This window comes from Xyrauchen texanus, chromosome 3 (assembly GCF_025860055.1).
Source record: "Xyrauchen texanus isolate HMW12.3.18 chromosome 3, RBS_HiC_50CHRs, whole genome shotgun sequence".
Taxonomy (NCBI): domain Eukaryota; kingdom Metazoa; phylum Chordata; class Actinopteri; order Cypriniformes; family Catostomidae; genus Xyrauchen; species Xyrauchen texanus.
Window position 1 is genome coordinate 18,333,281 of NC_068278.1, and position 23,731 is coordinate 18,357,011.

The 23,731-nt window shown below is 36.3% G+C and overlaps 1 protein-coding gene across 2 annotated transcripts in view; it reads right to left on the bottom strand.

Moving 5' to 3' along the window:
- The window catches only part of col27a1b (collagen, type XXVII, alpha 1b), a 128,111-nt gene that overhangs the window by 43,877 nt on the left and 60,503 nt on the right, over window positions 1-23,731 (bottom strand). For both annotated transcript variants that reach the window (XR_007968540.1, XM_052103630.1), the window contains exons 14-28: window positions 20,558-20,602; window positions 20,062-20,115; window positions 19,565-19,609; window positions 18,791-18,844; window positions 18,563-18,616; window positions 18,382-18,435; window positions 13,646-13,699; window positions 13,423-13,476; window positions 12,836-12,880; window positions 10,353-10,406; window positions 9,815-9,859; window positions 9,647-9,700; window positions 8,273-8,326; window positions 6,311-6,364; window positions 4,271-4,324 (exon numbers count right to left, since the gene is read on the bottom strand). Coding sequence is in view for 1 of the 2 variants with exons in the window: in XM_052103630.1 (XP_051959590.1) it covers window positions 4,271-4,324; window positions 6,311-6,364; window positions 8,273-8,326; window positions 9,647-9,700; window positions 9,815-9,859; window positions 10,353-10,406; window positions 12,836-12,880; window positions 13,423-13,476; window positions 13,646-13,699; window positions 18,382-18,435; window positions 18,563-18,616; window positions 18,791-18,844; window positions 19,565-19,609; window positions 20,062-20,115; window positions 20,558-20,602 (774 nt within the window). In the remaining variant the exon portion in view is untranslated. The remainder of the gene's footprint in view (window positions 1-4,270; window positions 4,325-6,310; window positions 6,365-8,272; window positions 8,327-9,646; window positions 9,701-9,814; window positions 9,860-10,352; window positions 10,407-12,835; window positions 12,881-13,422; window positions 13,477-13,645; window positions 13,700-18,381; window positions 18,436-18,562; window positions 18,617-18,790; window positions 18,845-19,564; window positions 19,610-20,061; window positions 20,116-20,557; window positions 20,603-23,731) is intronic.

Genomic DNA, 23,731 nt, shown 5'->3' on the forward strand with positions numbered 1-23,731 from the left:
AATCCTCTTTTTTCAGTAAGGATTATGTTTTGAGTTCTGAAACTTACAGTATGTTTTATAATACAATGACCTCTTATTTGTGAAAAGATCAAGGAAATCTTGATTCTGTATGTCACGACCCACTTTAAACAAAATAAATGTACTTAACTGTGTATTATAAGCAACACTGCATAAGATGTTTATTTTTATTTTTCAGATAATTTATTTTTAATGTATTTTGTCTTATTGTAATGGCACATTTTGTGGAGTCAAAACAAGTGAAAAAATCTTCCAGTGCAGTAATCCAAAATATTTAGAATGCATTACTGACCTTGAGTAATCTAATGGAATAAATTACAAACATTTTAAGGCATGTATTCTGTAATCTGTAATACATTTAAAAAGTAACCCTCCCAACCCTGGCTACCCATTTATTTATACACGGAGAATGGAGAGAAATGTACAGCATCATTTATATTTTTGGAAAGAAAATATTTTATGCAGTTTTCTTTCTTTTTTGCACGTAAAGCAAAAAGTCCAGAAATTAGATTTTTTAATAACCAAATTGAGTTGGAAATTGACTAAGACTATTTAGACTGAGACAAAGCACTTGTATTAAATTGAATGGGAGATATTGGAATGCCCAATATGGATATAGAAAAGGAAGTCCAGCCTTGTAGGCAAAAGAGCCAATTACCTTTGAGATACAGATCAGTCAACTCACATCAGCTGGACCATCCTGAATAATCTGATCTGATCTGAGCTAAAGAAGCACAATTTATACAATTTAAGTCAGATTTAACTGCTGATCTGAAATATGTTCTTTGATCGTAATCTTGACCAACCGTTTTTGAGATTGTCTTTCCCCATACAAGTTGATAGTAGCTGTACTTTTATGCCACTTGTATCCATGGAAAATAGCTGCCCGAGAGCATTCCGCAGATTTGCCCGAGGTGAGGGGTTCTCTTGCCAAATACATTTACATGAGTGGTGGAAGCTGAAGACAGTTACAGTGAGACAAATGCACTTAAAGCCATGGGAAACTAACAGCTCTTACCATTTGGGAAAAGATGACGTTCAAAACCCTGGACCTCAACATCCTCCCATCATTGGGATTTTAGCTAACTTCCTTTCATCTAATGTTTTTGAAGGATCACTGTTTCATTTGTAATGGTGAATTTACTTTGAGAAATTTCTTTTTTTGTGATGTGTGGAAAGACATCATGACTGAGTAATGAAATTGCTTGACCGGAAGCCAGCAATCCTTGTGACTTCAAAACTTTATGACTGTATGACTTTTTACTTCTCTGGAACACAAAATGAGCTATTTTTAACAGAATGTAATAGCCGCTTTTTTCCATACAATGCAAGTGAATAGTAATCACAGATAATTCACCATTGTTGCACAGAAAACAATGGTTCAAAAACAATACATTTTGCAAAAATCATTTGTGTTACACTATACATAAAATTAGATTCATGAATACTAAATAGGTGTGAGCAACAACTCCAAAAAATGGATGAGGTACAAGGTGTGAAATTAGGTCCGGGTCTCTATGCGTTTAAGAGTTAAATTGCATTTTGTACCTCACACAAAGCTATCACATGGCTTTAGAAGACTTAGATTAGAGTGCGCAAGTCACATGTGCAACTTTGATAATGTTTTTATGAAGCTTTGTTTATCCTTTTCTGAGCTTGAAAGCCTCATCGACTTGCATTGTGTGGAAGAGAGCATCTGAACAAGAATCTTCTTCAAAACTTCTCATTTTGTGTTTCACAGAAGAAAGAAAATCCTGAGGGTGATTAAATGACCCCAATCCTTTTTGGGTGAACTATCCCTTTAAGTGTGAAGCTGTAATGTTAAGTGGGCTTTTATAGCAGATGTTCTTGTCGCCTGAGAAAATAAATCTTACATCATTGACCTAATCCAATCCTCAACTTTCCCATCAGTTCTTAATGGACGAACTCTTTAGCAACCCCACATGATCCCATTACCCATAACACCCACCAGCATGTCACACATCCAAATGGCTAAAATATGAGTTTCACACTGATTTTAAATCCAAAATGGTCCAAGCTGTTTAAGAGTACTGCTGCTTCTCCCCTGCTGATGAGACTCTGTACTCTCTTTGCCCTTTACTCCTGCTGCAAGCTTTGATTCTGAGCCGATCCCTTTGGGTGGCATCAGCAGAAATGTTTGACTTCTAAAGAATCCCTATTCAACTGCAGATAGATGTTTTTTTTTTATCTATTTATTTATTTTTTACAGTTGTCTATAAGCAGCCTTAATGACAAAGTATTATTTTCCTCAATTAATGATTTGGTTTGTCCCAATTTGCTGATTTCTCCAAAATGCTTTCTAGACATTATCATTACTCATAATAACTTGTTTTGGGCAGAAACTCAATGATGAAATGCATTAGGGAATGGTTAATGTTTAAAATACGGGGAATCTATTTTAGACACTTTCCACAAATAGGAGGTGCTTTTGTGCCCCATTACTTTTTGTTACAGCATTTGGATACACAAATCCCAGGTTTTTTGTTGTTGTTGTTTTTTGAATTATTAGATATCTTATCTAAACTAATATCTAACATAAGAACACATCACATTTTTATTACATCAAATATCTTTCCTCTCAGATGTAACAACATGTCTGCCCTTTCTACAGCATGGTGGTAGTACAAGTAAATAATGTAAATAATCTCATTCCTTGTTCAAAATTTTTACACAAATTGCTGTCTTGACAAGCTCAGTCATTCAACCCTGTTACCAAAGCTCATGTAAGATAAATGATCAAAGTTATTATTTTTATATTTATATTTTGATAATTGTTTTATGTTTATGCTTATATATATATATATATATATATATATATATATATATATATATATATATATATATAGATGGGTTAGAACTTTATAGAAGATCTAGATTAATACTTTAATTACATTAGCTAAATTCATGATATTTTACTTTAAATTCTTGAACATTTTGATTTGTCTAAAGGTCTTTGCTATACTTGACCTACACACATAATGAGGTCATGACTCTCTGTGGTCATTATACATCACAGGGCACTTCTCGTAAAGAGTAGGGGTCTAACTAGGCCTGTCACGACAACTACTTTTGTTGGACAATATATTGCCCCAGAAATAATTGCGATAAAAAATATTATTATCATTTTTATGCCACTGATATGCTTATGATATAATAGCATAATAATGCAAGTACACCCTTTCAAAGAGCAATGAACCTTTCATTCTTAAGAACATTCAGACATTGGAATGTCAAAAAAAACGATCTATTTGGGAAGGCCCCTCTGCATCTCCAGCTGCGGTTTTTGTTCCCAGCTCGGAAAAAATTGATGGGATGGTTGTGTTTTAGATGAGCTTTTAGGTTAGTTGTATTGCCACTTTTCGTTGCCACTGTTTTTAAACAAAGTTGACATACTGGCTCATTCATGTTAATGGGCTCTCCCCTCTCATTCGGCTTAAAGCCAAAATTTTCCCACACCGGAGCTGTGGAATGCAGCTTTGAAACTAAGTCTATTTGGACTTTTTCTTCCAAACTTTCTGGCAGGAATTATGCAGTCGTCAAGCAAAACACCTATTAAAACACCTATTAGCCTTGAGTAACACATAATCTTTACCTGTCGCTGTTGACACAGAGAGCAGATGAGAGGACAGAAGCAGTGCGACTGGCTAAAATGTTGGTGACATTTATTCTTATGAAAACAAACACGCATGTAAACTTAATGGGCAATATCGAGGTCAGCAAAAATGATCAAGGTCATGTCCCTATATTGCACGATAAGTCGATAACATAATTATCGTGACAGGCCTAGGTCTAACCCCGTTGTCCTGTCCAAATTCCCCCATTGTCCCTTATCAATCATGGTCTCCTAATAATCCCCACTCCTGAATTAGCTATATAACTGTACTCTCTCCTCACCACCAACAGCTGGTGTGTGGTGAGTGTACTGGCGCACTATGGCTGCCGTCATATTATCCAGGTGGATGCTGCACACTAGTGGTGGGTGATGAGAGTCCCCTGTTCAGTAAGTAATGAGCTCAGTAGTGTCAGAAAAGTGCTATATAAATATAACATTCATTCATAATGGATGGATGGCTGGTTGAGGTACACAATATACACAGTGTATATATATATATATATATATATATATATATATATATATATATATATATATATATATATATATATATGCAATGAATAGATTATGCTCATGCAAGGGTCATCTTTACTAATAATCAAAATGATCAATTATTACCCTTCTGCCTTGGGGTCCTCTGGTGCCACTGAGTCCCCTAGAACCGGGGGGGCCCTAAAGAACACAGCATAGAGGACAAGAACTTAATCCTGGGGCAGGCAGCAGGAGAATCTTCTCTTAGAAAACTCAGCGAGAGCTGGCAAGAGACTTTGGCAGACAAACAATCATCACTTGACCTGGTTACAACTGCAGGGTGAAAGCTCTATCCTTTAAAGGCTGCTGTTTATGTTTATACTCGGTTGCACTCTCTGCCCACCTCAGAGGGTCATAAGAGTGCCTCAAACAGGCATTTTCTGCCAAAGCTTGCATGATGTCAAAATTTGTGTGACTAGAGCAAAGAAGTGTGAGGAGTTGTTCGGAGTTTCATTCAGTATAATACTTACTATAGTGCGGTGGATTTTATCAATATAATAAAAATTTCAGCCCATCAAACAAACCAAATCTGGGGGAAGGGAGATACCACTAACTAGCTCAAAAACTGTTAGCTAGTATACAATTTATCCAGTTTAAACCATACATCTTGAAATAGCCTTACTTTACCAATCCATAATTTGCCTCACAGTTGTTTTTTCTAGTTAATGAACCTAAATAAGCCAACTGTTTGCTAGCTAAGGAGCTGGAACATACACTTATGGCACATATCCACTGCACTTTATGGTTCGACTTGACTTGACTCGACTCGCTGTACTTTTCTGAGCTTGCTTTTCCACTGCTGTATAGTGCCGCCTCAACGTGGGTGGGATTATAAGCTGATCGTCATAGTTGCACCACCTCTAAAGCTGTGATTTTAAACACGACACAAAACAATAAACAATAACATGACCACTAGCCGTTAGCTACTAGCTCATTGTGCTGCATAAAGCAGTTGTTGCATGGTGATTTTATACAAGTGTAAAAGTTAAATTGGTCTGGTTGTTTTAGAAGCAAGCTTTACAGTAGCTGATCAACTAAATAAAGTGAAGCTTTCAAGCAGAGTATAAAGTTAACGTACCATCCTCCATCATGGACTCCAGCCGTGGCTGAGTCTAGGGTACTCTCCCTTCCATTGCTCGCCAGTCTAGATAGCGTCACATTTAGTGTCGGCTCGGCTCGCTTGGAACCTCAACCGAGGTGGTACTAAAAAAAGCACCAGGTACTATACACAGTGGAAATCCCCCAAAAAGAGAGTCGAGTCGAGTTGTACCGTGCAGTGGAAAAGCCCCATTACATACTTCATGAATATAACTGACAGTTAAAGTACAGTGAGACAACAGAAACATTATACATTCACAAAGTATAATAAGGTTAAGACAATAAATGAATTCACTGTTGACTAAACAGTCAATTAAATCAATATTGGTGCTTCTTTTCAATTATAATAATTATTTTTATGAGTTGACTCATCAGTCAGTTAATTAAATGTTGGTGCTTTTTGTCAATAATAATACTTTTTTTATTTAGGTCTATTTTTTTAATTAGCCAATCACTTGAGTACCATTTGGAATTGACCAGCACCACAGTTTGAGAACCATCGCATTAGTTTCAGAGTCTGTCAACTACTTTAATGAGAAAAAAAAGAAACTAGTTATGTCAAAAAGCAAAATGTTTATAAATGAGAGAGGCTTGGCTTTTAAAGATACTTTTGTACTCTGGATTTATCTAAAAAGATGCAGACCAGATGACTGCACAAAAATTGAGAAACAAGATGCAGTACTGATCTGTGGTCATTTAACTATCTTAGCTATAAAAAAAAACAATTAATACATTTTTAGAATGTTGCTGCTATTTAAAGTTAATTATTATCATTTAGTGATACATAATGTCACATAATACCAGGGTTGGAGATCTGAAAACTTCAGAACATATAATTTTTAACATTGCAACCATATGCAATTGTAAACCAAAGTAAGTATATAAGGTTCCCTTACATACAACTCTAGTCAGGTGACTAGATTGAGAGGGGCACATTTGGTATAACCTTTGCTGAGATGAAAACAGAAAATAATATTTTCTTAGAATGGTTTCAAGAAAAAGCAGATTTTTTAGATTACATTGACTTACTGGTATACCTGCTGGTCCAGATGGCCCTCTTTCACCTGGAGCTCCTGGGTGTCCCTAAAAATAACACAGTCATGACATATTGTTATATACAACCGTCTCTAAAATAAACATAAATCAGTAATGCCATTATTTTTTTTTCATTACACTGTATTATCATATTGTTGTTCTAAAGTGGGAAGGGGTTTGGGTTTGTGTGTGTGTGTGTGGGGGGGCCATTTTTCCCATACTTGCTCACATCAAAAGCAAGTTTACGTTTATTGACAGTAGAGGATGATTTTTCGACTATCTGTGTCAGGTATTAAACCACAGATTGGCATGATGAGCTCACAGAAACAGACTCAACTTTCACTTTGTCAGCTAAGGTCTATACACACACTGAGCACTTTATTAAGAACACCTGTACAACCACTTATTCATGCGATTACCTAATCAGCCAATCATGTGGCAGCAGTGCAATGCATAAAATCATGCAGATATTCAGAATTATCAGTTAATGTTCACATCAACCATCAGAATGGGGAACAATGTGTTCTCAGTGATTTCAACCATGGCATGATTGTTGGTGCGAGACGGGTTGGTTTCAGTATTTCTACAACTGCTGATCTCCTGGGATTTTCACACATAATTGTCTCTAGAGTTATTCAGAATGGTGCCAAAAACAAAAAACATCCAGTGAGGGGCAATTCTGTGAATGAAAACACCTTGTTGATGAGAGAGGTCAACAGAGAATGGCTAGACTGGTTTGAGCTGACTGAAAGTCTATGGTAACTCAGATAACCGCTCTGTACAAAAATATAATCTCAGGATGCTCAACATGTCGAACCTTGAGACGAATGGTCTACAACAGCAGAAGACCATGTTGGGCACTTTATTAGGAAAATAGTGTTCCTAATAAAGTGCTCAGTGAGTGTATATTTTATTTATAGTGAACATAAAGCATGCATAACCTTTGGAGTTGTATTATCAGCATAAAAATTTGTGTTAAAAGTCGAATTTAAAAACGAAAACAAATCTTAGAATTTGGGGTGCCTTCCAATGGCACTTACCCTCAAGTTGGCATGGACTCGACAAGTTTACACAAAACCTGATTATCCATGGTGTCCCAGCATGATTTGAGCATATTGTGCTTCAATGTAACCAATGAGTAAGCACAAATTGCTTACTTTTGATAAGTGGCCTACAAAGAGTGCAGAATCTGAAATATTCTGTATTAATTTTACAACATAAAGTTTCTGTTTAAAATTTGTCAAAATCCCAAAACTTTTATTAACAGGTTGAATTTACATTTTCAATGGGTTCTCAGACTTTTGGACAGCACTGTATCTTTTTTGTCTTCTTCTATTGTACTGTTCTGTGCCAAACACACAAAAAAAGCTTGAATCTGGAAGGGTTATGCCATTATAAGGGAATAACTATTCTAATTTTTACCATAAAAGAGACAGGGCTCTCATAAGCATGATGTTTTTCTAATGTAAACAACTACTATGCTGACAGAACTTCTACACTGGTTCCTTGCCAAGCATAAAGATGTTTTGCTTGCATGCAAAAAGTACAATAATTAACAATGGAAATAAAGAAAAATTAGCAGGACACCAAATACCTATATACATTTTGATCAGTAAAGGAACTGTTGGACCATTGAAATGACAACAAACCTTCTTGGAAAGACTGAAATGTTCTTTCTTCAGTGGCTTGAATTTGGTTTTTACTTTGACATTGTTCCCAAACCACATTTTGTGCAAATAATGTCTATAATTTCTTTATGTCATTGAAAGGGAAATTACTCTTTCAGTGGTCTTTCTGATTGTCTCATGAATGGAAAATGGCGATCATGCATTTTCTCACACACATTACTACTTTCCAACCATTGTCGCTGTGTGCTGAGTTATAGTGACTGCTCAAGACTAAGTTGGTATAAGAATGCCCCTGAGAGCAGAGACGAGGACCAGACTTACTCCTTACCATCGCTCCCTTTTCTCCTGGTGGCCCTGGCAGACCCATCTCACCACGATCTCCCTGAATGCAAAAGAAACACAACTAAGCCAAATACCACAACATAAGATTAAACAAATATTAAAGGGATAGTGCACCCAAAAATGAAAATGCTGTCATCGTTTACGCCATGTGTCATTTGAAACCCTTATGACTTCCATGGAACACAAAAACAGTTATTTCTAGCAAAGTGTCCATGGATGTCAAGCAATATTTTCAATGAATAACTACTTAAATTTCAGTCTGTTGCTCACACAAAGCAAAAAACATGGCTTCAAAAGACATTGAAAATAACATGGCTTCAGAAGTCATGAAATGTGGCACATTGTTGGAGCTTTACAGCACTGCAAAAAATGATTTACAAACTTAATACAAGTTTATTTTGCTTATCCCATTGGCAGATTTTTTTTTCTTGTTTTGAGTCTAAAGTTCACTAAATTTAGTCAGATTTATCTTAAAACAAGACTTAATATCTTATCCCATTTTGCTTGACAAGTAAATAAATCGTGTTTTAAGAAAGTTTAGATAATTTGACAGGAATACAAGACAAAAATACTTGTCTAGAAAATCATTTTTTGCAGTGAGCCTCTGGACATCACCCACTTTCATAAAATAGAGCAGGGTGAACATTCTTCAAAATAAGGACAGAAGGTCATACGGGGTTGGAATTACATGAGGATGAGTAAATTATGACAGAATTTTTATTTTTGGGTGAAATATTATTTTAAGGTAAGAAAAAAACTGACCATCTTTCATGAAAATTATGAAGGTAAATCAGTTGTAAAAGTCGAGAGCTTGCATATTTGGATAAAGAACTTGTACAATAAATATGCATAATTGTAAGTTGAAATTTACACTCACAACACCAATGTGAAAACTTGTAAAATTAAAATTTGAAGTTGAATGTTGCAATCTGCACTCACAGACAATAATTCAAAGCTTGTGTTCTGAATTCACAATTGCAGACAAGTAGTCACAAATGTGAAAAATGACATTCACATAAATACAACTTCAGACACAAACTTGTATTACACATTAAATTTGTACTTTAATTCATTTTCGCAGTACAACCACAAATCGGCACTTACAACCTCTCAAATCTGTCATTTTTCACATTTGTGACTACTTGTCTGCAATTGTGAATTCAAAACACAAGCTTTGAATTATTGTCTGTGAGTGGAGATTGCAACATTCAACATCACATTTCAATTTTAGTTTCAGTTTTCACAGAGGTACTGTGAGTGAAAATTTCAACTTACAAGCATGCATGTTTACAAGGAAATCCTGATTGATTCTGACATAATGAAACATGCTGAGTACTGTGAAATAAAATTACCTACTGACCTTTTCTCCAGCAAGCCCTTTCTCACCAACAAGCCCAATGAAACCGACAGGACCCTTTTGAGAAATAATAAATAAAGAAATAAACACAGGATTATTAAATTAGGAAAGAGAAAAAAACAAACAAATTTATTTAGAAATGTGCAAAACAATTACAAAACAATCCTTTACCCTCTCACCAAGCATCCCAACATTTCCAATGATTCCAGGCTCTCCCTACAGCAAAAAGGACTGGGTTAGCACAACACAATTCACTGAAAACAATTAATAAAATAATAATAATAAATAAATAAATAAAACTTAAGGTAAATATAAGTTGTGAATAGGATATTTTTATTATGCATACTTTCCAATCTGTAATTTAGTTAAAAGTGTGAATAGGCTATATTATTTAATGGTGTATGTTTTCAAATGTTACAATGCTAGTCAAGAAATTAGCCATTTACACAAAAAATGTTAAAATGTCCCCACAAATGAATGGTGATTTGAGATGTGGTTGAAATCACATTTGTTTATGACGGTTCAGGGAAATGACAGAAATAGCAGAATTCTCCTGTGATGCATGTTGGCATGTTAGAAGACATAGCAAATAAACAAATTAGTTTGAAAGGGTTGTTTTAAGGGAGTTTCATTTCTAAAGGACCAGAAGCCAAAAATGCCTCTAGTTGAAGAAACACCCAGTAACAATTTGGCTGTCATGAATTCTTACCTTCATTCCCTCTGCTCCTGGATTTCCAGGGAAACCTTTCCTCCCGGGTCTACCCTAAACAGAAAGCAGAAATGGCCCATAGTACTGAACTCCCAACTCCCTGATATCTAATTAGCCCCTACTCCTGACACCAATCTTCTATATCCATCAACATATCAGCTCTCCCAGAGGGAGAAACTTAATTAAACAACTGTTCAGAAATTGAATCAGTCTCCTTGTGGTCTCACAGACATGAATGAACAAAAATCCTGGTGTTTATGTTGGAGAATGGAAAGGCTTTCCCTGGCCAGCTATTAGCTAACGTCTGACCCTTCTGCATTTTTAGCTAAATTATCCATATTATCCATACTTTCGACATGCTGCCTGAAACTTTTTAGTATTTGGTGAGGTTTCATAAAGCACCTGAAAATGTATTTATATTTGATGAACCAAAGCACTGTGAGGTATGATAACTTGGCTTCATCTCTTGCTGTCATGCATAGACAGCTGTTTGTATGACAAGCTTTGGATTGAGGACAGACTATTCTTTAGAGAGGATTCCACAAATTACTCTTTATTTGCAGAATCTGGGTCAGATAGACGCAGTGTATGGCAAGAACAATTAGCTTTTAATACACCCAGCATTACTTGTCGTAATTGCATTTTTACTAGTAATAAATAAATTAGAGAGCTCTACAATTCAATTCTTACTAGTAATATGTCCAATTAGAGAGCTCTACAATTCCACTGTTCCTAGTAAGATGTACAATTAGAGAGTTCTCTAATTCAAGTGTTACTAGTAAGAATGCAATTTCAGAGCTCTACAATTGATTTAGAGAGCTCTATAATTGAATTGTTACTTGTAATAATTAGGATTAGAGAGCTCTGTAATTGAATTGTTACTTGTAATAATTAGGATTAAAGAGCTCTGTAATTGAATTGTTACCTGTAATAATTAGGATTAGAGAGCTCTGTAATTGAATTGTTACTTGTAATAATTAGGATTAGAGAGCTCTGTAATTGAATTGTTACTTGTAATAATTAGGATTAGAGAGCTCTGTAATTGAATTGTTACTTGTAATAATTAGGATTAGAGAGCTCTGTAATTGAATTGTTACTTGTAATAATTAGGATTAGAGAGCTCTGTAATTGAATTGTTACCTGTAATAATTAGGATTAGAGAGCTCTGTAATTGAATTGTTACCTGTAATAATTAGGATTAGAGAGCTCTGTAATTGAATTGTTACCTGTAATAATTAGGATTAGAGAGCTCTGTAATTGAATTGTTACCTGTAATAATTAGGATTAGAGAGCTCTGTAATTGAATTGTTACTTGTAATAATTAGGATTAGAGAGCTCTGTAATTGAATTGTTACCTGTAATAATTAGGATTAGAGAGCTCTGTAATTGAATTGTTACTTGTAATAATTAGGATTAGAGAGCTCTGTAATTGAATTGTTACTTGTAATAATTAGGATTAGAGAGCTCTGTAATTAAATTGTTACTTGTAATAATTAGGATTAGAGAGCTCTGTAATTGAATTGTTACTTGTAATAATTAGGATTAGAGAGCTCTGTAATTGAATTGTTACTTGTAATAATTAGGATTAGAGAGCTCTGTAATTGAATTGTTACTTGTAATAATTAGGATTAGAGAGCTCTGTAATTGAATTGTTACTTGTAATAATTAGGATTAGAGAGCTCTGTAATTGAATTGTTACCTGTAATAATTAGGATTAGAGAGCTCTGTAATTGAATTGTTACCTGTAATAATTAGGATTAGAGAGCTCTGTAATTGAATTGTTACTTGTAATAATTAGGATTAGAGAGCTCTGTAATTGAATTGTTACTAGTAAGAATCCAATTACAGAGCTCTCTAATTCAATTACAGAGCTCTGCAATTTAACATATCTTTAATGTGATTTTTTTTACAAGTGAGCGTTCAATTGCAGAGCTGTCTAATTTATTTCTTACTAGTAAAAATGCAACCATGACGAGTAATGCTGGGAACATTAAAAGATAATTTGGCTTTCCATACGCAGTGTTCAGAGAAGCAAACTGCTGTGAGTTTGTCTTAGAAGAAAAGATAATTGTTATATTTGGATGTGTTATAAACCTCTAAGACTCAATGTAGAGGATTGCAACGTTTGCTTTAATCGATTAAATAATATATATGTTTTATTATTATTAAAGATACACACTTCATACAAGTCTCTGCAAAGTGATTAAATGAATGAGTGAATAAGTCCCACAAAAATTTATATAAAATATGATACTTCAATTGTACACCCAATGGGCCTGGGTATCATTTTAACAATAATTAAACAAATCAAAGGCTTGGTTTGAAAGCCTCTGGTCACTAGTTCAACACATAGTACTTCACAGTGTGCAGCACATAGTACTTCACAGTGTGAGTAGAGTGTAAGCCAATGTTACTGCAACAGCTAAGATTTCTAATTAAAGTTTAATTTGAGATATACAGTGCTGTATCAAGATGGAACTCACCTCCAGTCCTGAAGACCCCGCTGGTCCAATTGGGCCTGCATCCCCCTGTGGTTTAAACAAAGTCATGATTAATCTAGACTGAATAGATTACTTTCTTTTGAACAGAACTTTGTTGATCTTTGTATCAATATGAAACTGAGCAACGGCTACCTAAATAATCACTTGGTTCCTCCTAATAAGCTAATATGTGCATAATATTTTTTTTGATGTACACTGTCATATATTAACAGTAGCCAAGCAGGAAGTAGTGACATAAAACCTGAACATTTATATATACTTATGTATACTATACTTCTCCCTCTGAAGATACATTAACACTGATCATGATTAAATTGCTGGAGGTTGCCAAGTCACTGTCCTGATGGATACTAGTACACCTCAGAAGATGAAATGTCTTTTGACTCGAGTCCAAGACAAGTCTCAAGTTTTTCAAGGCCAAGCCTAATTCCAAGTCACTTTTCAATATGCTATAGCCTATACTGTATATAGATGTTAGATATTCATACATATAATGTATAATGTGATTATGTCATATTATAAATAGCATATTCATTTTTTTTATACAATATATTTTTAGCGGTTCCCACCTCCATTCCAGAAACTCCACTTGGGCCAGGCATTCCTCTCTCTCCTGTGCTTCCCTGGAGAATATCATATAAATTGTTAAACAAGTTAGGAAATCTTACCACTTCTAGGGCCTGGAATCTGAAGGCTCACTGACAATTGTTGTACAAATTACTAATTTTCACTAGATTAAGACTAAATTAATCCTTGTACATTTCACTTTTAAGTTAGAAGGAAGTTACAGACCTTTGAGCCCTCAACACCATTTTGTCCTGGTGATCCAATATCCCCTGGAAAGCCCTTGTGAAAAGTAATGACATCAGACAATGAGACATTCTTTATGACTTTGGCACATGCATTGTAGTTTATCTGTCTACTTCCTCTGAAGGTACATTCACTCTGATAGTAATGAAATGGCTGTAGGTAGCCAAGTTGCTGTGCTATTGGTTGCTAGTAAGCTTCAGAGATGTCCACAAGTCTCTGATGGAGAGTCAAGTCTTTTGTCACAGTTCCAAGTCAAGTCTAAAGTCTTTCAAGGCCAAGCCAAGTTAGTTTTATAAAGCCTGTTGTCGGTCAATACATTTCATAAAAATATATTTTTAAAATGTGTTATTCTAGGGATTTCTTAGAAATGATGAGCAAATGATGCACATTTTCACATGAAAGAGCAACAGAGAGTGCATGAGTGGCTCCCTAGTATCTAAACAGTGTTGCAATATTTAGAGAAAACATTTCTCCTTATAGATCTAAAGACTTGTCTTGTCTTGAACCTCTCCAGTCGGGTTTCAAGGCTTTGCATAGTACAGAATCTTCTCTACTAAAAGTAATCAATGACATCCTAATGACTACAGAAACTGGCAATGTCATGGCCCTGGTCCTCTTAGATCTTAGCTCCGTATTTGACCTGGTTGACCAAAATAACCTTATTTCACACCTTGAGCATTGTGTTGGTATTCAAGTCCGGCTTTGAATTGGTTCCGATCACATATATCAGATAGAAGCTTCTCTGTTGCAGTGGGCCAGCATACCTCCTCAGTGGCACAGCTTACCTTTGGTGTTCCGCAGGGCTCGATCCTCGCTCCTACCCTATTTTCTTTGTATATGCTTCCTATGGGCTATATTTTTAACAAATCAAAATCAATCAAATCAAATCACTATATTGTCACATAAAATATGGGGTGTCATTTAATTGTTACGCTGACGACACACAGATCTATGTAACTATAAAATGTCATGAGAAACAAGCTCTTGACCCTCTCTTAGCTTGTCTGCAGGAACTCAAAACCTGGTTGACAGATAATTTTTTACACCTAAATGAGAATAAAACTTGACTTAGCTATTCTCACTCCTCATCTCACATCTCAAGCTAAGAACCTAAGCTTTTTCTTTGATAGTAGCATAAAGTTCGACAAACAAATGAATGAAGTGGTTAGATCAAGTTTTTTCCACCTACGTCACCTAGCTAAAACAAAACTTTCCTATCCAGGAAAACTTTTGAAATTGTGATCCATGCTTTTATTTCTTCATGCTTGGATTACTGTAATTCTCTGTACTCTGGCTTGTACCAATCAGCTCTAGCCTGCCTGCAGATGGTCCAAATTTCTGGAGCACGACTTTTAACTGGCAGTCGTAAATATGAACATATCACTCCCATCCTGATCTCCTTGCACAGGTTGAGATTTCAATTTGATTTTAAGATTTTACCATTTGTCTATAAATCTTTAAACAATCTGGCACCCTATTATCTTTGTGATTTGGTTCGTCCACCTAACCCAACCAGATCACTCAGATCCGGGGATTGTGGAATTCTGTCTGTTCCTAGATCCAAGATGAAGCATAGAGGTCATCGTGCCTTTTGTATCACTGGCCCCAAACTGTGGAACAGCTTACCGGATTACCTCAGGACCACCTCCTCTCTATCTGTTTTTAAATAGTTGCTTAAAACTTTCTTATTTTCATTAGCTTTTAATTTACCTTAAAATCTTGGTTAAGCAGTGAAATTGCCCTATTAGCTATGTTTTAATTCTGTTATACTGGCTTGCCTGTGATACCACTGTACAGCACTTTGGTCAACTATGGTTGTTTTTAAATGTGTAATAAATAAATTTGATTTGATTTTCAATTCTCTAATGTGGAGTCCAATTCAAGTCTCAAGTCAATTGCCTGTGTGTCTCAGTTTCAAGTCAACTGCCTATAAGTCTAAGTCTCATGTCAATTGTCTTTGAGTCTAAGTAAAGTCTTAATTTAACTGCCTGTGAATCTAAGTCTCAAATCAATTGCCTTAGTCTTAGTCTCCAGTTAATTGCCTATGACTTGAAGTCAAGTCTCAAGTCTAACTACACATAAGTCTAAGTTTCAAGGCAATTGCCTATGAGTCCAAGTCTTAAGTCAACTTCTTGTGAGTCTAAAGGCGAGTGCACGCTGTATGATTTTTGCCATGATTCTGTCGACTGAGACAAATTTCTGGAATCTTAAAGGATTTCCGTCGTCGCAGGGCAAAGTTGGCAATCTTACAATGTTCAGTGTGACATGTTCACAGACGGCCGATTAATAGCTTTTGCGATGATCTTCAGCCACCGAAGAACTTTGGGCAGTATCTGAAATTTAGCATCGTAGCCATATAGTGTGACTGCTATTACGACGGCCAGATGAGATATTCCCCTCATCTCTCACACCTTAATTCACTTGGAAAGAAACCTGCTCCTCGTTTGCCACACTGTAGCAACATTTGTCCCCAGTTATCGCACCTTCAATGTTTTATCTTCTTTTCATTTGATATAAAAAGTTTGAATAAATAAATAAGAAGAAAATACTTGGAGACAAGGTCAGCAATATGAATGCATTATTCTCTGAATTAAATAAATACAGAGCTTAGGCTAGAAAATGAAAATAAATAAATGATTGCATTTTCTCATTATTTTTCATTACATTTATCATGCATGTTCTTTACAACATTATTTAAATACTATTTGACTTTTAATAAATTTATTTAAAAAGTCTGTAAATTTGTTTAGTTAAGATTCACACCACTCCAATTTTATTTATAAATAAATAAAATAAAATAGAAAGATTGAACAATTTATGTTTTAATCCAAATCAGCAAATACAGTTGGATACAATTGTCAAACAAAAAATGTTATGTTTGTGAATCATCCATAGGGTATTTGCAAGCATGATATATTATGCCTTTATGAAGCCTTTATGAATTTTCTACATTTTGCGTGGCCTATAGGTTACTAACCTATAACAGAGAAAGACGTACTTGTAACATTCACCTTGTCTCGTTTTGCCCTTACCTCTTCTGTGCCCATTTCGTCCCGTATTTAACTCCACAGTCCCTTTGTTAGCGTGCACGTTCCCTGGTATTAGTTTCACCTGCACCCGCCCCCTCTGGCTCTCGCGCTCGCTCACAATCACCAGAGTATTAGTTTCACCCGCACTCGTCCCAATCACTAGGTTATTCGTTTCACCTGCACCGCTCGTTTTTTCCCCTATATATATCACAACCCTTTCGTTTCACTCTTGTTGGTTATTGTTTAGTTTACCCCTTCGCTTTGCCAGCACTAGTTTTCCCCTAGCTTCCACTGTCTTTTCCTCTCGCTAGTCTCGTCTAGTTGTTTACTGATTTCCCGGCTTCGACCTAACGCTCCCCCCAACTACTCTTCCGTGGATTTGCCCTCTGTTCTATTTTGATTCCCCGGCTTCGACCTCACGCCCCCCCTTGACTCCTCTTCACTGGATTTGCCCTTTTGTACTGTTGCCTGCTTTGTGGAATAAAGCAGTTTACTCCGACATTGTGACTGTCTCGTCTTGTGTGTGGGCGTGACAGTACTATAACCCACGTTTTTGTGTTTTCTCCAATGTGAATGAAGAAGTTTGTAATTTTTCGTGCCACAAGTCTTTTTATTTCCACAATTAATATTTGCATGTGGTTGCTCATTATTACTGTATAAAATCACGAATGGGGGAAATAGCCGATCTTATGCCATGATTAATGCCAGGACTTATCATATTATTTACTCTTCTAATAATCATGTGTAAAAAGTATTTTCCTCTTAACTCATGGATGTGCGCACAGGCCTCAACATGGAATGGATGAACATCATTGTGTTCCTTCCTCACAGCTGTCTGGAAACTTTGACTCTTCTGTGTATTAGCCAGTTCAAATGTCTGTACAATGACAGTTTGGAATTTGGAATGAGCCATTACAGCGTAAAAAGGTAGGACAGATTACATAACATTTATTTTATATATTAGTTCATAAAATATTGATAAGCAAAAACATTACTATAATTGTAGCACAATTAACAGCATACATTATTTCGCTTCTTGATATGCCAGGGCAGCATATTGTTGTTTTCGTGTGTGTGTGTGTGTGTGTGTTTGTCTATTTGTTTGAAATAGAAAAATAGGAAAACTTTATCATTTCATATCTTAATTGTGTCATTAAGGTTTTAACGGCTATGCTTTGGTATTATGGTTGAAATTTGCTTGATTTCCGTATACACTATTTGAGCATTTTAAATATATATATATATTGGGATAGTTTTCAACAATCATTGGGTTGGAAAACATCAAACTAATCTGGTAACACTGTTTCCACATGAGTCTGTGATCTGACTGGATCAGATCGACTTGACGGATTTGGGTAGTGAGTGATCCCCAGCCTTTTGGTGTGTGTGATGCCCAGTTTTAGTCTGTTCAGATTTGAAAAGTAATGTAAATTGCCTAGGAGTCCAAGCCAAGTCTCCAGTCAATTGCCTAGGTGTCTAAGTCAAGACTAAAGACAATTGCCTATTAGTCAAAGTCAAGTCTCAAATCCCATAACCTCATTGAACCATCACTGAAAATTAACAACTTCTGGTCACTTTGTCACTGAAAATCTTTTCAGTGTGAACACACCTTAATAGCTATTGGATGACTGTGTACGTTTGTTATATTTGCACATTTAATTGTAGTGGTTTTAAAATTAGCACAATAACCTCAGGGCCAGGTGGGCCTGGCAAACCATCTGGACCGCGATCTCCAGGCTTCCCCTAAAAGTACAAAAAGTGCATTTTTAAATAGATATTTTTTAAGTCAGTTTGGAAGATGCATGGCCACATTAATTCTTTCATGCCTGCTAAACAGTACATAACTTAAAAAAACAATGTATAAATTAACCTGTGGCCCTGGCTTTCCTCGAATTCCTGGTAAACCTGGTGAGCCTTGAATACCCTGAAAAATGCAATTAATTATCATCATACAGTTATCTTGAGAGGAAAAAAAAAATCCCCCTTGGTTGTTTTGAATTTAAACACATACACACAGGTACAAACACATGCACACAAAAAAAGGTACCATGTAGACTGTGACTGACTAAATGAAAGGAAAAGCTGTGAGACAAAATACCTTGTCACCTTGAAATCCAGGTTCCCCGGGTTCTCCTGGCAACCCATCTTCACCCTGTCAAAACAGACATAAAAAAAACATTCTCTCAGGAAGTACAATCACAACATTATTCAAGTTCTCAAGATACCTATGATGCTGGTAAAATATGAAGTTAAGTTGTACACATGGAGGTGAAAACAGCTGTTCAAAAAAAAGCCTTCAGAATATCTTGGCAACAAAATAGAACATTTCAGTTTAAGCCTGTCAGCACCCACTGTATCTAGAGGGCAGAAAGAAAGGCTGCCATCTGGACTGTCATAGCAGTAGGGCAGACACTGTACTGTAAGTCGAGCATGCCACTGTTTAACCCTTGACCACTCTGCCCTGATATCAACATTTTTTTTTAAGAATGTTGACGCTGCTATTTTTCTTATAAAATGAAAGTGAATGGGGTTTGAAGTTTTAATTTCCTAGCATTCCGCATAGACATTCTCCATTTATTCCATGAAAAAAGGAAAGTAATATGGGTTTGAATCAACAAGATGGTAAGTAAATGGTGCAGTATTTCAATTTTTGGATTGTTTATACCTTTATAATTTCATGTTGACTTTAAAGACTTCAACATATTGAATGTGTTATATAGGGTGGCTTCTGGTAAATTGGGCCAGTCATCTCAATTTCAAAATATGGCCCAATTTACCTCAATTGACCCTACTCATTATTTCTATTGGTGCTATTCTGTGTTGCAATCAAATACAAAAAAAATCAAATGCTAAGGAAAGGTATTCAAATCACCTTATCACCTTTCAGTCCAGGTTCTCCTGGGTTTCCTTGAACACCCTGCATTACACCAGAGAGACAGAAGTCAATACGAAAGACCAGTACAATTGCTCATTGTTTTATGAATGGAGATCTTTCCTTAAGGCAAACTGAATGAATCCCAGAGTAAATAGCTTTGTCTTCAATATTTGCTGTTATGAAAAGTAGCCATATAAATGTGGTAAAATTGGGTCTTTATCATGATATTATATCTCTTAGATAGCCCCTCCCTTAGATGGCACATAATGACAAAACCTACTGTGATTGATTGTTCTATGTATCAGTCAGACAGTTCTTCCTGTGTAAGTGTCGGTTCTTGGCCAGTTTAGGCTGCAATGAGCCCCAGACTTTTGTTGTTTTAGTCAAACTGCTGTACACCGACCCTAACTCTAGGGGTTTTCAACCCTAACCCTAATAGTTGTGCTTATGTGAATAACTAATTAATTTGGTCATAACAATTTCAGAGTAATCACCTTCAGTCCCACTGGCCCAGGAAGACCCATATTTCCAACCGGGCCCATATCACCCTGCCATTATACAAAGACACATACATAATAAAAAATATGCACATATTATTAATGAAAAGCTCTAATATACTATACAAAATTCATAGGAAGAGGAAGACAGAGGCATCGTGGGGTCTCATTCACTAATAATAATGTAAGTGTTCTTACTTATGCAGAGATGCAGAGAATGTCTAACACTGATGAATGTAAATCATGAATCTGGTTAATTCTAAAAGAGGGTGTATGTGCCTGTAAAAGCACATGTATAAAAACATTTCAGCTTAGCACATTCCATGTTTGAGTTGGTTTTAAATGATATCCTACATTTTAAAAGCAAACCTACTTATTAATTGATATCTGCGTAAAAACGTGCATACAGATGGTAATTGAGATTTATTATCAGAAACAAAAGCACTGTAGCTAGAAGGTAAACATGTCAATCATACAATGTTGGTTAACTCACAATAAGGCCAGGGATACCAACAGGTCCTGGGGCACCCATCTCCCCCTATGAGAAAACGAGAGCACATATTGAGCATTACAGGTACAACAGTCTCTCTGAGGAGACTGATCCGTGTTGCCACAGCAGACCTGTGCTGAGAGAAGGAAAAAAGAAGGGAGTGAAACCTTTGTACCCTGATGGCAGGCTAATCTATGGCCCCTTCAGCAAGCCAATGAAAGAGAGCCGCTGTGGAGCACAGAGAGAGGTTTTGTTGTGTGGCGTGACTGGCTGGCTGCTACCTGCCATACCTACTTCCTCCCTCACTAGCAGGCCAAAATAAAATCCCCTGTGTAGTTTCTCTCTCCTTGTTCTTTTGAAAGGGAGAAGATAGATGTTACATGGTTGGCTGCTCTTGCCAAGTGACCGCTGATTAAAGAAGGGTATTGAGAAAGAGAGGAGAGCGTGTCCTCTCCCTGTGTGATGTAGTTAGTGTTACAATGCAACAGAGAGTTGAGGTGGTCAGGCAGCCAGGCTAGCACTAAACTACTGCCAGAAAGAGAGCTTGGATATGGACAGCTTAAGTGTGGTTTTATTATACATGGTGTGAAAGTAGCAAAGACATAAAATTAGCTCACATGCTTGTGTATTTGAACTGAGTTGAGAGCAATAGACTCCTTACTGAAGCTGTTTTGTTGAGTCCTTAAAAAACAAAAAAATAACAGATGGTGCTTGTCTGTGCAAAATTCTGCAACAATGCTATAACAACAATATCAATTTGCTTTATCTTGTTTTAGAAGAAACATTGCATTAGATATTTTTCCTTTTTTTTTCTTCTTTAAGAATGTATTTTTAACATGTGCATTTTGTCTTACTCGTCTGGCACATTTTATGTAGTCAAAACAATGAAAATATCTACCAGTGCTTAAGAAACAATCCAAAGTATTTAGATTACATTACTGACCTTGAATAATCTAATGGAATATGTTACGAATGACATTATACAGCATGTATTCTGAAATCTATAGTGGAATACATCTTAAAAGTAACTTTCCCAACCCTGGGGTAACAAATGTGCTTTGAGTGGTTTTTAGTGTTTTTCTGAGAGGTATTCTGGGTGGTTGCCAGGGTGTTACTATGTGATTGCTAAGCATTCTTTGTGGTTTTTAGTATGTTTCTAAGGGGTATTCTAGGTGGTTGCTAGGTTGCTCCAAGGTTGTTCTGGGAGGTTGCTTGGGTGTTGGTAGCTAAGGTGTACAGTGTTGTTTTATTGCTCTTTTTTTGGGTTGTTCTGGGTGGTTGCCAGGACTTTGCTATGAGGTTGCTAAGGTGTACCACATGGTTTTTATAGCACTGTTTTGGGGTATTCTGGGTGGTTGCCAGGGCATTGCTATGTGGTTGCCAAGGTGTACTACATGGTTTTTATTGCACTGGTTTGGGGTGTTCTTGGAGGTTGCTAGGGTATTGCTATGTGGTTGCTAAGGTGTACCACATGGTTTTTATAGCACTGTTTTGGGGTATTCTGGGTGGTTGCCAGGGCATTGCTATGTGGTTGCCAAGGTGTACTACATGGTTTTTATTGCACTGGTTTGGGGTGTTCTTGGAGGTTGCTAGGGTATTGCTATGTGGTTGCTAAGGTGTACTATGTGGTTTTTATTGCACTTATTTGGGGTGTTCTGGGTGGTTGTAGGGTGTTGCTATGTGGTTGCGAAGCATTCTGAGTGGGTTTTAGTGTGTTACTATGGGGTGTTCTGGGTGGTTGCTAGGTGGCTCCAAGGGTGTTCTAAGTGTTTGCAAGGGTTTTTCTATGTGGTTACTAAGGCTTTCTGTGTTGTTTTAGTGTGCATCAATTCTCTAAATTCCCAACACTTTAAAGATGAAAAATAAGTATTAGAAGAGGTTGTTTAAACTTCCCCTAATGGTTCCGGCCAAATGGTTGTTAAAGCTCAACATACTGGGTTCTGAGCAGTTGCTTAGTGGTTCAGAGGGTATTCTGGGTGATTGGTAGAGTTTTGCTATGTCCCGAGTGTTTTTTCTGGGTGGCTGCTAAGAATAATTTTCTGGGTAGTTGCAAGGGCGTTGCTGTGTGGTTGCTAAGGCGTTCCGAGTTGTTTTAGTGCATTTCTATGGGGTGTTGTGGTTGGTTGCTTGGTGACTGCTAAGCGGTTGTGAATGCATTTTGAGTACTTTTAATGGTTTTCTATTTGGTTTTCTGGGTGGTTGCAAGGATGTTGCTATGCAGATGCTAAGGACATTTTTGGGTGCGTTTTTACAGGGTGTTCTGGTTGGTTGCTAGGTGGCTGCTTACTGGCTGAAATCAAAAGAGTTCACCCCACAACTTCTATGGTATTTTGGTCCCTATACATGGCTTGGGTTTCTCGTAAGTTTTGTTTTTTTCCCACCTGTTTTATTGTCCATAAGAAATAGTAAAAATCATGGTCTGATTGCTTAGAAAAGTCACACAATTTGAGGTATCATTCATGTCCATTTCACAAATGGTGCGGGACAAGTTACACGTCAAAGATAGTAGTTAGGGTTAGGGCTTTGTCAAATCTTTAACTAAATACGAGCAATAATAATTGTAATGCTTGCTTTAACAAGAACCACTAAAAAGATAGTAAAATGTGGCTTTGCTTATGACTTTATACATTATTGACAAAATACATTTATTGCATTACTAATGTTTCAAAATTATGTCTTATGTCATGACTCATAATAAGTGACCAATAAAATCATTGGGACATGGAAACATTAAAAAAGGAAAGGACAAAATATTAGGTAATTTAGGGGAAAAGAAAATATGGTAAAACAATCATAAGTGAAGCAACCCCTGTAAAGGCAAAAACAGATTTCTGCTGTAGATTCCAGTAGTGACAGATGATTTCCCTATTACCAGTATTTCATGAATCAATGCAGAGCGGTACACACTGGATGCCTAACTGGCTTGTATATGTTACTGTGGTGGCAAAAATCAAAGGCATTTATTAGAGTGCAGTGGTTTGAGTGGCCCGGTCAGGTTGTATAACCATGTGTGCATGACAGTGTGTGACAGACAGCAAGAGGGCATGCAGAGGCCAGGGAGACTTCAGACCGTGAGAAATCTAAAACTAAACTTTAAATTGAAATGAAATATTAACTTAACTGGAAAAACTTAAACTGAACTAAAAAAATGTTTTTACAAAACCATAATTACAAGAC